This window comes from Balaenoptera borealis (genome assembly GCF_965194805.1).
Source record: "Balaenoptera borealis genome assembly, chromosome: 10".
Classification (NCBI taxonomy): Eukaryota; Metazoa; Chordata; class Mammalia; order Artiodactyla; family Balaenopteridae; genus Balaenoptera; species Balaenoptera borealis.
Window position 1 is genome coordinate 64,052,935 of NC_138874.1, and position 12,787 is coordinate 64,065,721.

General features: G+C 34.8%; 1 protein-coding gene and 1 long non-coding RNA gene across 2 annotated transcripts in view; both read left to right on the forward strand.

Annotated features, from left to right (window-relative positions):
* The window catches only part of LOC309636346, a 114,123-nt gene that overhangs the window by 79,252 nt on the left and 22,084 nt on the right, over positions 1-12,787 (forward strand). The window lies entirely within an intron of this gene.
* LOC309604741 (olfactory receptor class A-like protein 1) overlaps positions 1-12,787 on the forward strand; it is a gene marked incomplete at its 5' end in the record, with an annotated part of 46,138 nt that overhangs the window by 25,890 nt on the left and 7,461 nt on the right. The window contains 1 exon segment of the mRNA XM_082339678.1: positions 12,709-12,786. Coding sequence (XP_082195804.1) covers positions 12,709-12,786 — 78 coding nt within the window.

A 12,787-nucleotide genomic window follows, 5' to 3' on the forward strand; every position in this document is an offset into this window, starting at 1 on the left:
TTCCATTCCTCTTTCATATCCCTGATTTTCTGTTAATGCCATGTTTATTTCTGGAAAATTTGTGTCCCTAGAGGATTATTTTGCCTTGGCAGCTAATTGTCACAGTAAAGCATTAGTAGAATAATTTGCTGCAGCAAATATAATTTGTCTATTTTTTTTAACACCATCTCAGAGATTCACCCTAGAGTCTGTCATGGCCAGTGCAGGTAACATGGTAATCGCATCCCAAATGGGAAATGAGAACACCACCTATTCCTTATAAGCATGGGCCTGATGGTTCCTCACCAGAACTAGCCTGTCATTCACTTCCCACCTGCACAGGGGGAGAGGAATCCCATTCAGATGAGTCACTTCTGCCTCAGCTCTTACAGGGAATGACAGAGACAGACTCTTCTGAAATTTTTTCTTTTTTCTCCTTTGATGCTCATTGTCATGTTTTTCTCATTTTTCCTTCTATTTTTTCTATATATGTTATCTTCTTTTCCATCAGTTATCATGGATCTGTCCTCTGTTTTCTTTCCTCTTTTTCTCTTGTTTTTTTTTTAATTTCATTTTTTTTTTTTTTACCACATTGCATATCTTTTCTTAGTCTCTTTCATGCTTCCTTTTCTCACCCACATCTCTCCATCATTTTAAATTTTTTTTCTGATTTTATCTCATTCTCTTTTCTTTGAGGTGTCATAGCACAATATTAGAAGAGCTGTATCTAGCATCAGGTTTTCTGGGTTAAATCTCACTTCTACCACTTACTAGATGTATGACCTTGGGCAAGATATATGTTCTTACCTGTAAAACAGGAATAAAAACAGTAATTCCCCCATAAAGTTGTTGTGAAGATTAAATAAATTATTACAGATAAATTGTTTAGAAGTGTGCTTGGCCCATAAGGATCTACTATTAATATTCTCATTGCTTTACACCCTTTATTTGTAGCTCCTTTTAATTCTCTTTAGCACCTCTGTCATTTTCTTCAGCTATACCTTTTTTTCCTCTGTTGATAGCCTAACATGGGTTTATTTTTTAAATTGCTTTGCTTTTACTTGTGTTCTATTACACTCTTTTTTGCTCTTTTAATTCATTTCTATCTTTTCCTGTGCACAGAAAACTTTACAGTTATAATTTCCTTTCTTTCTCTAATTCTTTACCTCTCTTTAATGTCCTTAAGTCCATTTTATTCATCATAGGAATGCAGCCTTCTCTAGGCGTTTTTACATTTACTGTATTGTTTGTTTTAAAATCTCTTCTTTTATTGTTTATCTATTCATCATTTAGTAATCTGGCTTAGTTATCCTTAGAGGTGACATTTTTTCACATATTCCCTTGTGTGTTTTACACTTCATTTCTGCTCCCCCATCTCCCATTCCCTTTATAGTTTTATAATGTTATATATCTTCTATTATTTTGCATTTTTATTGATGTTTTTCTTCTTTCATTTATCTTGAGATATTTCTGTGTATGAGTACTTCTATCCTCTTTATTTCTTTGAATATAAGTTTTCTTCTATCGTTTGCTGTGTTTCTTCCCCAAACAACTCTCTTGATCACTTTATCCTATCTTATTTTCAATTCAATAAATTTGTTTCTCTAGAGAGTCTATTTTTTTCTTATCTCACAAACCCCCTTTACCTTATATTCTTTACCCATATTCCCCCTATATTTTTCACATTCTTTTCTCTCCTCTTTTTTCTCCATTATAATTTGACTTCTCACTTGCTCTCAATATTTGCTCTTAAATGTTTTAAATTATCACCTATATTTTTTTCTTATTATGTTGACAGGTTAAAAAATATCTTCTATGGGATAATTATATCTCTGTTAGCTCAGAAACAGATCTTTCCTATATGGAGCTCAGTTTCCAGTAGAAGCAGCAGAAACCCCAGATACTTTTAGTAGTGTGATAAATGCTATGGGAAAGATAGATGAAAATTCCTCAAGAAGATATGAAAAGTCTTACATGGAACAGTTTCTAACTTTTAGTGTTAAATTATTTCACCTAATTTATTTTCCTTTTTTATACTTTTTTTTTCCATTAAATATTCCATTACCCTATGAGGAAATGTTTCTATTCCATAGAAGAATAGCTATAGTGCTATAGAAATTTATATTAATAACATTCTAAATTCTAAAGATATATTCTATAGACTGCATAGAGGATTTTGTGAATTACTGTTACAATTGAAATTATCACAATTTTTAAGGAGATGAAATTCATAATACAGTATTGTTCTTAAAACTTTTGAAAGTAAAATGTAAATGTGAGGATTACTATTTCAAAAAACTAAAAGGAAATTTTCAAATTTGATAACTTACCCTGCCAGATATTTGACTACATTTAAGCAACAATAAGTAAACATGTGTAATGATGATTAGCTAACAATTCAATTATTCAATGGAAAGAAGTAGTTCATTAAAAAGCAGATCAGAGGGATTATAAGCAACCTGTATATAATAATTTAGCATTAAGAATTAGGAAAGAATAGTCTCTATATGTGTGCTGTCCAGAATGGTAGCCACTAGCCAGTGAGTACCTGAAATGTGGCTAATTCAAACCAAGATGTGCTTTCAGTATAAAATACACACTGAATTTTGGAGACTTAGAATTTAAAAAGAATCTAAAACGTCTCTATTTTTATATTATATGTTGAAATAATATTTGGATATATATATTGAGTCAAATAAAATACATGGTTAAATTATTTTATTTCCACTTATTTTTTCCCTTTATTTTTTAATTGAAGGATAGTTGATTTACAATGTTAGTTTCAGGTGTGCAGCAAAGTGGTTCAGTTATACATATGTATTTAAATCTATTCTTCAGATTCTTTTCCATTATAGGTTATTACAAGGTACTGAATATGGTTCTTTGTGCTATACAGTAGGTCCTCATTTATCTATTTTATACATAGCAGTGTGTATATGTTAATCCCAAACTCCTAATTTATCCTTCCCCCCGTTTCTATTTATTTTTTTAAATGTATCTAGTATAAACTTAAAATGACAGTATAACTTACATATCTTATTATTGAATAGTGCAGTGCTAGATAATTGTAGGTGAGGTGATGTGTCTCTGTCTCCTTTGTATTGGGTTCACCATCATATGCCCCACTTTAAGCACACTGCTTTCATCAGTCCAGAAGTATGTGCAGACATCTGCATATTAACACATAATCAGTTCCTGTAAATTGATTCCTCAAATCCTTTTCTCTTGTATAGTAATTCAGAATTCTATTTAACGTGCACAAATTTTGTGTGATATTCCTTGGTCTGATTTTGTCTTTTCATTCAGTGCTATTTTTTCAGATCTTTATATGTTAATGATTTAAGTCTAAATCATTCTAACTTCTTCACATTTTTTATTTGCAGCATTCACATTTATATTCATCTATATCTGAATTGGTGAATAGTTGTTTCATGTCCTTGTAAAGCTGTCTATACTGAATATACATTCAAGCATAAAACTGATGTATCAGATGGTATGTACATATTAAATTCAACAAACACTTCCAAATTACACTCTAGAATTAACATACTAGTTTACTGCGCCACTAATAGTATCTGACAGTTTCTATTTTCCCACATCCTCACTAGCTCTTGAGATTATCTGACTGATGTTCTTGCCAGCATGATGATGAAGTACAATATCTTCCTGTTCTTCTAATACGCATTTTTGTAATTGCTACTGGAGTTAAATATAGTTTCAAAGCTTATCTGATCATTGGGTAACCAACCCCTTCTATGAAATATTGTTCCATAGATTGTCCAGTTGTCTTTGGGTATCCTGTCTTTCTCTTATAGATTTAAAGGAGATATTAGCATATTGAGGAGATAAGAATAATACGTTTTCAGTTCAGGATGCATTGCAAATATCTCACTGTGTCTCCTACTTTTTGATTTTCCATTGCATAACTCTTGGTAGGGGATATTTTATATGAACATATACATACACACATATATGTACATATATACACATAAATATATCTATATGTATGTATATGTGTACATATATACTAATATATACACACACTAATAATTCCAGATTAAAATCAGGTTAATTGTTACTAAATAACTGATAGAAATCTTAGAAATAAATCTCAGAAGTTAGCAGGTAACTTTCTTATTTTAAAATCAACAAATGCCAAAGGACAAAATAATTTTGTGTACGGTAAATTAGGGTCAATAACTTAGAAAAAATATATGAACAAAATTTAATGGCAACATATATTGAAACGTTTATTAAATATGCAAAATATAATATCAGCCATACAAATGTGCAAATCATTTAAAATCAACACTTTGAATTGACATTTAACAAGATGCAAGGCAAATCATCAAGTTTGCTTTAAAAGCTCAACCTAATACAAAATTAATCAAGTTACAACAGCAAAGCCATATTTTTCTCCAAAGAAAAATTGGCAAAGATTATCAAAAGTTACTCTCTGCCAGTTTGGTTAGTTAGTTAGATACTTTGTAGAATATGAGTTTATTTGGGTATAACTTTTCTGGAAATAACTTGGCAATTATTGCCATTTATACATAAAGCTTTGTTCTTGAAGAACACAGCAGTATTTCTAGTGAGGAAATTTCAAATATGAAAATGCTGTCAGAAATTATGAAATATTAAATATTTATTTTAAAAATATATTTAAAATTGTGTTTACAAGGCACTCTGCATGGAGAATGCTTCTGTTCCCAATTACAAACATGATACAAAATTCTATGTTATGTTATCATTTCTTCAAAAAATTATAAAAAGCTGCAGTTAAGTATCAAATGTTAAATGTGTTTACCTCTATATGGGTAGGATTATGTATATTTTAAAATATCACATTATAATTCTTTTTTCCCCAAATTTCTGCAATTTTAATTTTAATAACTCTCTTAGGCAGAACATAATACTATTTTAATCCATGCATTGATCACAAATGTTTGCTTTTCTCTGTAGTCTGCTTTTTTTTTTTAATACCCATAATAATTAAATGTTTATGTTGTTTTTCGTTTTTTACTATGCAAAACAGTGTGGTTACAAATACCTGTGAGCAAATAACTTTTGTTTCTCCGGGGACCTGTATTATTTCTGTAAACCGTATTCCCAGAAGTTATATTGCAAGAGTGGATAGAGAGGAGTCAAAGGATAAATGTTATGAACATTTTTACAGCCTTTGAGAAATAATTGCAAAATTACTTCCCAGAAGTGTGCTTTCTTTTAACCAGTTTATAATGCCACTAAGAGGGTCTGAAAATACCCTTGCCCTTGTGGGTAACAGGAGTTTGGCTGCTCCTGTTGGTTGGTTCCATTTGGTTCAGATATCTCTTCCTGATAATTGAAGGGCTTATATTTACTTGAGGCTTTATAATTACGTCATATAGGATTGGCTGGGTAGAACAGAACCCGCACTATTTACAGTTCACTAAACACCTCTTAAATATTCACACTCATGTATCACAAGCTATAAATGCTATTTGTTTATAACTGGAGTGTGTGGTTCTGGTAATTACCACCAATTTTCTTCACCAGAACTTTGGTGACATTTGCAGACAGGAGAATTAGGGAGGTTATCTCTGTGCTGGTTCTGGGGTGGCCCCCTCTTTTTTTTTTTTTTCACACACACACACACACTGTATTTTACTTTTACAAGAGATAAATAAACTGACACCAAGCATTGTAAATGGATGACCACAACAAAAGCAACAATGATTGCAATTACCAAACACGAAACACACTCATACTATGTCATAATATTGACATTCAGTCCAGTAATCCTCCACTGTAACAGCTCCTTTACTTTGCAGTGAAAATTGATTTGTATAGTTTTTGCCTCTGAGTCCTTGTGGGATTTTTTTTTATTCAAACAGAAAGTCAAAAAAATTATAATCATCCTCATCAGTTCACTCAGTCCCATGTAATTAATTTTTTTTTTTCATCTTGATCTTTTGTTACTTTGATGAATTCATCAGTTTTCCATTAGAGTTCAGAAAATGCTTATTCATTCAGTTCAGCAGTATGGTCAGTTACCAGAAACCTGTACTTGTCAGAGTCTTTTCCATGAATTCCTTGAAGATAAAACCCTTTTATAGGAACATTTTTGCAAAAGCATCAGAGTACACCTAGAACTGTCTGTAAATGACAAAAGACTTAAAAATGACCACGGTTAAAGATTTGATGAAAGTTCATAATAATGCAATTGACAAGGAAATTTAGTTATTTTGAGATATACTTTTTAAAGTAATAACTAGAATTATGACTTATAACATTATACCAGAACATATAAGATTCTTAGAAATGTCATATGTCTGAAACCTTTATATTAACATATTTCCATGCAAATAACCCAAAGAAAGTTTAGTATTAGTTGTTTTTTTGTTTCTTTGTTTGTACTGCAGGTTCTTATCAGTCATCAATTGTATACACATCAGTGTATACATGTCAATCCCAATCGCCCAATTCAGCACACCACCATCCCCACCCCACTGCAGTTTTCCCCCCTTGGTGTCCATATGTCTGTTCTCTACATCTGTGTCTCAACTTCTGCCCTGCAAACCGGCTCATCTGTACCATTTTTCTAGGTTCCACATACATGCGTTAATATACAATATTTGTTTTTCTCTTTCTGACTTACTTCACTCTGTATGACAGTCTCTAGATCCATCCACGTCTCAACAAATGATTCAATTTCGTTCCTTTTTATAGCTGAGTAATATTCCATTGTATATATGTACCACATCTTCTTTATCCATTCATCTGTTGATGGGCATTTAGGTTGCTTCCATGACCTGGCTATTGTAAATAGTGCTGCAGTGAACATTGTGGTACATGTGTCTTTTTGAATTATGGTTTTCTCTGGGTGTATGCCCAGCAGTGGGATTGCTGGATCATATGGTAATTCTATTTTTAGTTTTTTAAGGAACCTCCATACTGTTCTCCATAGTGCCTGTATCAATTTACATTCCCACCAACAGTGCAAGAGGGTTCCCTTTTCTCCACACCCTCTCCAGCATTTGTTGTTTCTAGATTTTCTGATGATGCCCATTCTGACTGGTGTGAAGTGATACCTCATTGTAGTTTTGATTTGCATTGCTCTAATAATTAGTGATTTTGAGCAGCTTTTCATGTGCTTCTTGGCCATTTGTATGTCTTCTTTGGAGAAATGTCTGTTTAGGTCTTCTGCCCATTTTTGGATTGGGGTGTTTGTTTCTTTAATATTGAGCTGCATGAGCTGTTTATATATTTTGGAGATTAATCCTTTGTCCATTGATTCGTTTGCAAATATTTTCTCCCATTCTGAAGGTTGTCTTTTCGTCTTGTTTATGGTTTCCTTTGCTGTGCAAAAGCTTTGAAGTTTCATTAGGTCCCATTTGTTTATTTTTGTTTTTATTTCCATTACTCTAGGAGGTGGATCAAAAAAGATCTTGTTGTGATTTATGTCAAAGAGTGTTCTTCCTATGTTTTCCTCTAAGAGTTTTATAGTGTCCAGTCTTACATTTAGGTCTCGAATCCATTTTGAGTTTATTTTTGTGTATGGTGTTAGGGAGTGTTCTAATTTCGTTCTTTTACATGTAGCTGTCCAGTTTTCCCAGCACCACTTATTGAAGAGGCTGTCTTTTCTCCATTGTCTATCTTTGCCTCCTTTGTCATAGATTAGTTGACCATAGGTCAACGCATAGGTGCGTAGGTTTATCTCTGGGCTTTCTATCTTGTTCCATTGATCTATGTTTCTGTTTCTGTGCCAGTACCATATTGTCTTGATTACTGTAGCTTTATTGTATAGTCTGAAGTCAGGGAGTCTGATTCCTCCAGCTCCATTTTTTTCCCTCAAGGCTGCTTTGGCTACTCGGGGTCTTTTGTGTCTCCATACAAATTTTAAGATGATTTGTTCTAGTTCCATAAAAAATGCCATTGGTAATTTCATAGGGATTGCATTGAATCTGTAGATTGCTTTGGGTAATATAGTCATTTTCACAATATTGATTCTTCCAATCCAAGAACATGGTATATCTCTCCATCTGTTGGTATCATCTTTCACCTCTTTCATCAGTGTCTTATATTTTTCTGCATACAGGTCTTTTGTCTCCCTAGGTAGGTTTATTCCTAGGTATTTTATTCTTTTTGTTGCAATGGTAAATGGGAGTGTTTCCTCAATTTCTGTTTCAGATTTTTCATCATTAGTGTATCGGAATGCAAGAGATTTCTGTGCATTAATTTTGTATCCTGCAACTTTACCAAATTCATTGATTAGCTCTAGTAGTTTTCTGGTGGCATTTTTAGGATCCTCTATGTATAGTATCGTGTCATCTGGAAACAGTGACAGTTTTACTTCTTCTTTTCCAATTTGGATTCCTTTTATTTCTTTTTCTTCTCTGATTGCCGTGGCTAGGACTTCCAAAACTATGTTGAATAATAGTGGTGAGAGTGGACATCCTTGTCTCGTTCCTGATCTTAGAGGAAATGCTTTCAGTTTTTCACCATTGAGTATGATGTTTGCTGTGGGTTTGTCGTATATGGCCTTTCTTATGTTGAGGTAGGTTCCCTCTATGCCTACTTTCTGGAGAGTTTTTATCATAAATGGGTGTTGAATTTTGTCAAAAGCTTTTTCTGCATCTATTGAGATGATCATATGGTTTTTCTTCTTCAATTTGTTAATATGGTGTATCACATTGATTGATTTGCGTATATTGAAGAATCCTTGCATCCCTGGGATAAATCCCACTTGATCGTGGTGTATGATCCTTTTAATGTGTTGGATTCTGTTTGCTAGTATTTTGTTGAGGAATTTTGCATCTATATTCATCAGTGATATTGGTCTGTAATTATTTTTTGTAGTATCTTTGTCTGGTTTTGGTATCAGGGTGATGGTGGCCTTATAGAATGAGTTTGGGAGTGTTCCTTCCTCTGCAATTTTTTGGAAGAGTTTGAGAAGGATGGGTGTTAGCTCTTCTCTAAATGTTTGATAGAATTCACCTATGAAGCTATATGGTCCTGGACTTTAGTTTGTTGGGAGATTTTTAATCACAGTTTCAATTTCATTACTTGTGAATGGTCTGTTCATAGTTTCTGTTTCTTCCTGGTTCAGTGTTGGAAGGTTATACCTTTCTAAGAATTTGTCCATTTCTTCCATGTTGTCCATTTTATTGGCATAGAGTTGCTTGTAGTAGTCTCTTAGAATGCTTTGTATTTCTGCGGTGTCTGTTGTAACTTCTCCTTTTTCATTTCTGATTTTATTGATTTGAGTCTTCTCCCTCTTTTTCTTGATAAGTCTGGCTAATGGTTTATCAATTTTGTTTATCTTCTCAAAGAACCAGCTTTTAGTGTTATTGATCTTTGCTATTGTTTTCTTTGTTTCTATTTTATGTATTTCTGCTCTGATCTTTATGATTTCTTTCCTTCTGCTAACTTTGGGTTTTGTTTGTTCTTCTTTCTCTAGTTCCTTTAGGTGTAAGGTTAGATTGTTTACTTGAGATTTTTCTTGTTTCTTGAGGTAGGCTTGTATAGCTATAAACTTCCCTCTTAGAACTGCTTTTGCTGCATCCCATAGGTTTTGGATCGTCGTGTTTTCATTGTCATTTGTCTCTAGGTATTTTTTTGATTTCCTCTTTGATTTCTTCAGTGATCTCTTGGTTATTTAGTAACGTATTGTTTAGCCTCCATGTGTTTGTATTTTTTACGTTTTTTTCCCTGTAATTCATTTCTAATCTCATAGTGTTGTGGTCAGAAAATATGCTTGATATGATTTCAGTTTTCTTAAATTTACTGAGGCTTGATTTGTGACCCAAGATGTGATCTATCCTGGAGAATGTTCCGTGCGCCCTTGAGAAGAATGTGTAATCTGCTGGTTTTGGAAGGAATGTCCTATAAATATCAATTAAATCTATCTGGTCTATTGTGTCATTTAAAGCTTCTGTTTCCTTATTTTCATTTTGGCCGATCTGTTTATTGGTGTTTGTGAGGTGTTAAAGTCCCCCACTATTATTGTGTTACTGTCGATTTCCTTTTTTATAGCTGTTAGCAGTTGCCTTATGTATCGAGATGCTCCTATATTGGGTGCATATATATTTATAATTGTTATATCTTCTTCTTGGATTGATCCCTTGATAATTATGTAGTGTCCTTCCTTGTCTCTTGTAACATTCTTTATTTTAAAGTCCATTTTATCTGATATGAGTATAGCTACTCCAGCTTTCTTTTGATTTCCATTTGCGTGGAATATCTTTTTCCATCCCTTCACTTTCAGTCTGTATGTGTCCCTAGGGCTGAAGTGGGTCTCTTGTAGACAGCTTATATATGGGTCTTGTTTTTGTATCCATTCAGCAAGCCTGTGTCTTTTGGTTGGAGCATTTAATCCATTCACGTTTAAGGTAATTATCGATATGTATGTTCCTATGACCATTTTCTTAATTGTTTTGGGTTTGTTTTTGTAGGTCCTTTTCTTCTCTTGTGTTTCCCACTTAGAGAAGTTCCTGTAGCATTTGTTGTAGAGCTGGTTTGGTGGTGCTAAATTCCCTTAGCTTTTGCTTGTCTGTAAAGCTTTTGATTTCTCCATCGAATCTGAATGAGATCCTTGCCAGGTAGAGTAATCTTGGTTGTAGGTTCTTCCCTTTCATCACTTTAAATATATCATGCCACTCCCTTCTGGCTTGTACAGTTTCTGCTGAGAAATCAGCTGTTAACCTTATGGGAGTTCCCTTGTATGTTATTTGTCATTTTTCCCTTGCTGCTTTCAATAATTTTTCTTTGTCTTTAATTTTTGCCAGTTTGATTACTGTGTGTCTCAGCATGTTTCTCCTTGGGTTTATCCTGTATGGGACTCACTGTGCTTCCTGGCCTTTGGTGGCTATTTCCTTTCCCATGTTAGGGAAATTTTCGACTATAATCTCTTCAAATATTTTCTCTGGTCCTTTCTCTCTCTCTTCTCCTTCTGGGACCCCTATAATGCGAATGTTGTTGCGTTTAATGTTGTCCCAGAGGTCTCTTAGGCTGTCTTCATTTCTTTTCATTCTTTTTCCTTTAGTCTGTTCCGCAGCAGTGAATTCCACCATTCTGTCTTCCAGGTCACTTATCCGTTCTTCTGCCTCAGTTATTCTGCTATTGATTCCTTCTAGAGTAGTTTTCATTTCAGTTATTGTATTGTTCATCTCTCTTTGTTCTTTAATTCTTCTAGGTGTTTGTTAACCATTTCTTGCATCTTCTTGATCTTTGCCTCCATTCATTTTCTGAGGTCCTGGATCATCTTCGTTACCATTATTCTGAATTCTTTTTCTGGAAGGTTGCCTATCTCCACTGCATTTAGTTGTTTTTCTGGGGTTTTATCTTGTTCCTTCATCTGGTACATAGCCCTCTGCCTTTTCATCTTATCTGTCTTTCTGTGAATGTGGTTTTTGTTCCACAGGCTGCAGGATTGTAGTTCTTCTTGCTTCTGCTGTCTGCCCTCTGGTGGATGAGGCTATCTAAGAGGCTTGATGGGAGGGACTGGTGGTGGGTAGAGCTGACTGTTGCTCTGGTGGGCAGAGCTCAGTAAAACTTTAATCCACTTGATTGTTGATGGGTGGGGCTGGGTTCCCTCCCTGTTGGTTGTTTGGCTTGAGGCAACCCAACATTGGAGCCTCCCTGGGCTCTTTGGTGGGGCTAGTGAGAGACTCTGGGAGGGCTCACGCCAAGCAGTACATCCCAGAACTTCTGCTGCCAGTGTCCTTGTCCCCACGGTGAAACAGAGCCACCCCCCGCCTCTGCAGGAGACCTTCCAACACTAGCAGGTAGGTCTGGTTCAGTCTCCCCCGGGGTCACTGCTCCTTCCCCTGGGTCCCGATGCGCACACTACTTTGTGTGTGTCCTCCATGAGTGGAGTCTCTGTTTCCCCCAGTCCTGTCGAAGTCCTGCAATCAATTCCCACTAGCCTTCAAAGTCTGATTCTCCATGAATTCCTCCTCCCTTTTCCGGACCCCCAGGTTGGGAAGCCTGACGTGGGGCTCAGAACCTTCACTCCAGTGGGTGGACTTCTGTGGTATAAGTGTTCACCAGTCTGTGAGTCACCCACCCACTAGTTATGGGATTTGATTTTACTGTGATTGCGCCCCTCTTACCGTCTCATTGTGGCTTCTCCTTTGTCTTTGGATGTGGGGTATCTTTTCTGGTGAGTTCCAGTGTCTTCCTGTCGATGATTGTCCAGTAGCTAGTTGTGATTCTGGTGTTCTTCTGAGAGGGAGTGAGAGCACGTCCTTCTAGTCTGCCATCTTGGTTGGGGTCTGTAGTCTGCTTTCTTGAGGAAGCAAATAAAATTGTGTGATATTTACAGATCTAGTTATTTCTGATTATCTTGTAATCTGTTCCTCTAGTGATCTCACAAATGCCAAAAAAAAAAAAAAAAAAGTTCCCTTATGTAGCATATAGTGTTTCAAGATCTGGGGTAGTGTTTTCTTTGGCCTTGGTACAATTTTCCACTATTTTATTTTCTGTGTATCATTTGATTTTATCAACTTATATCTAATTCTACTTCTAGGTATTTGGGCATTGTTTTTAATCCTAAGAAAGACACAAAAAAATGTTTTCAAGCAATGTGATCCTTGGAATTATTTTCCTCTCCCAAACCTGCATTGGAGTTGTAGGGAACTCGTTGCTCACTGCATATGCTTACATTTTCTTCGACACATGTCAGAAGAAGGCCACAGATAATATTCTCATCCATCTGACTTTTTGTAATATGGTTATCATAATTTGTAGAGACATTCCAGAAGTGATGTTTATTTTGGAATTAAACATATTCTAGATGATGTTGGATGTAAGGCAGTGCTGTTCATTA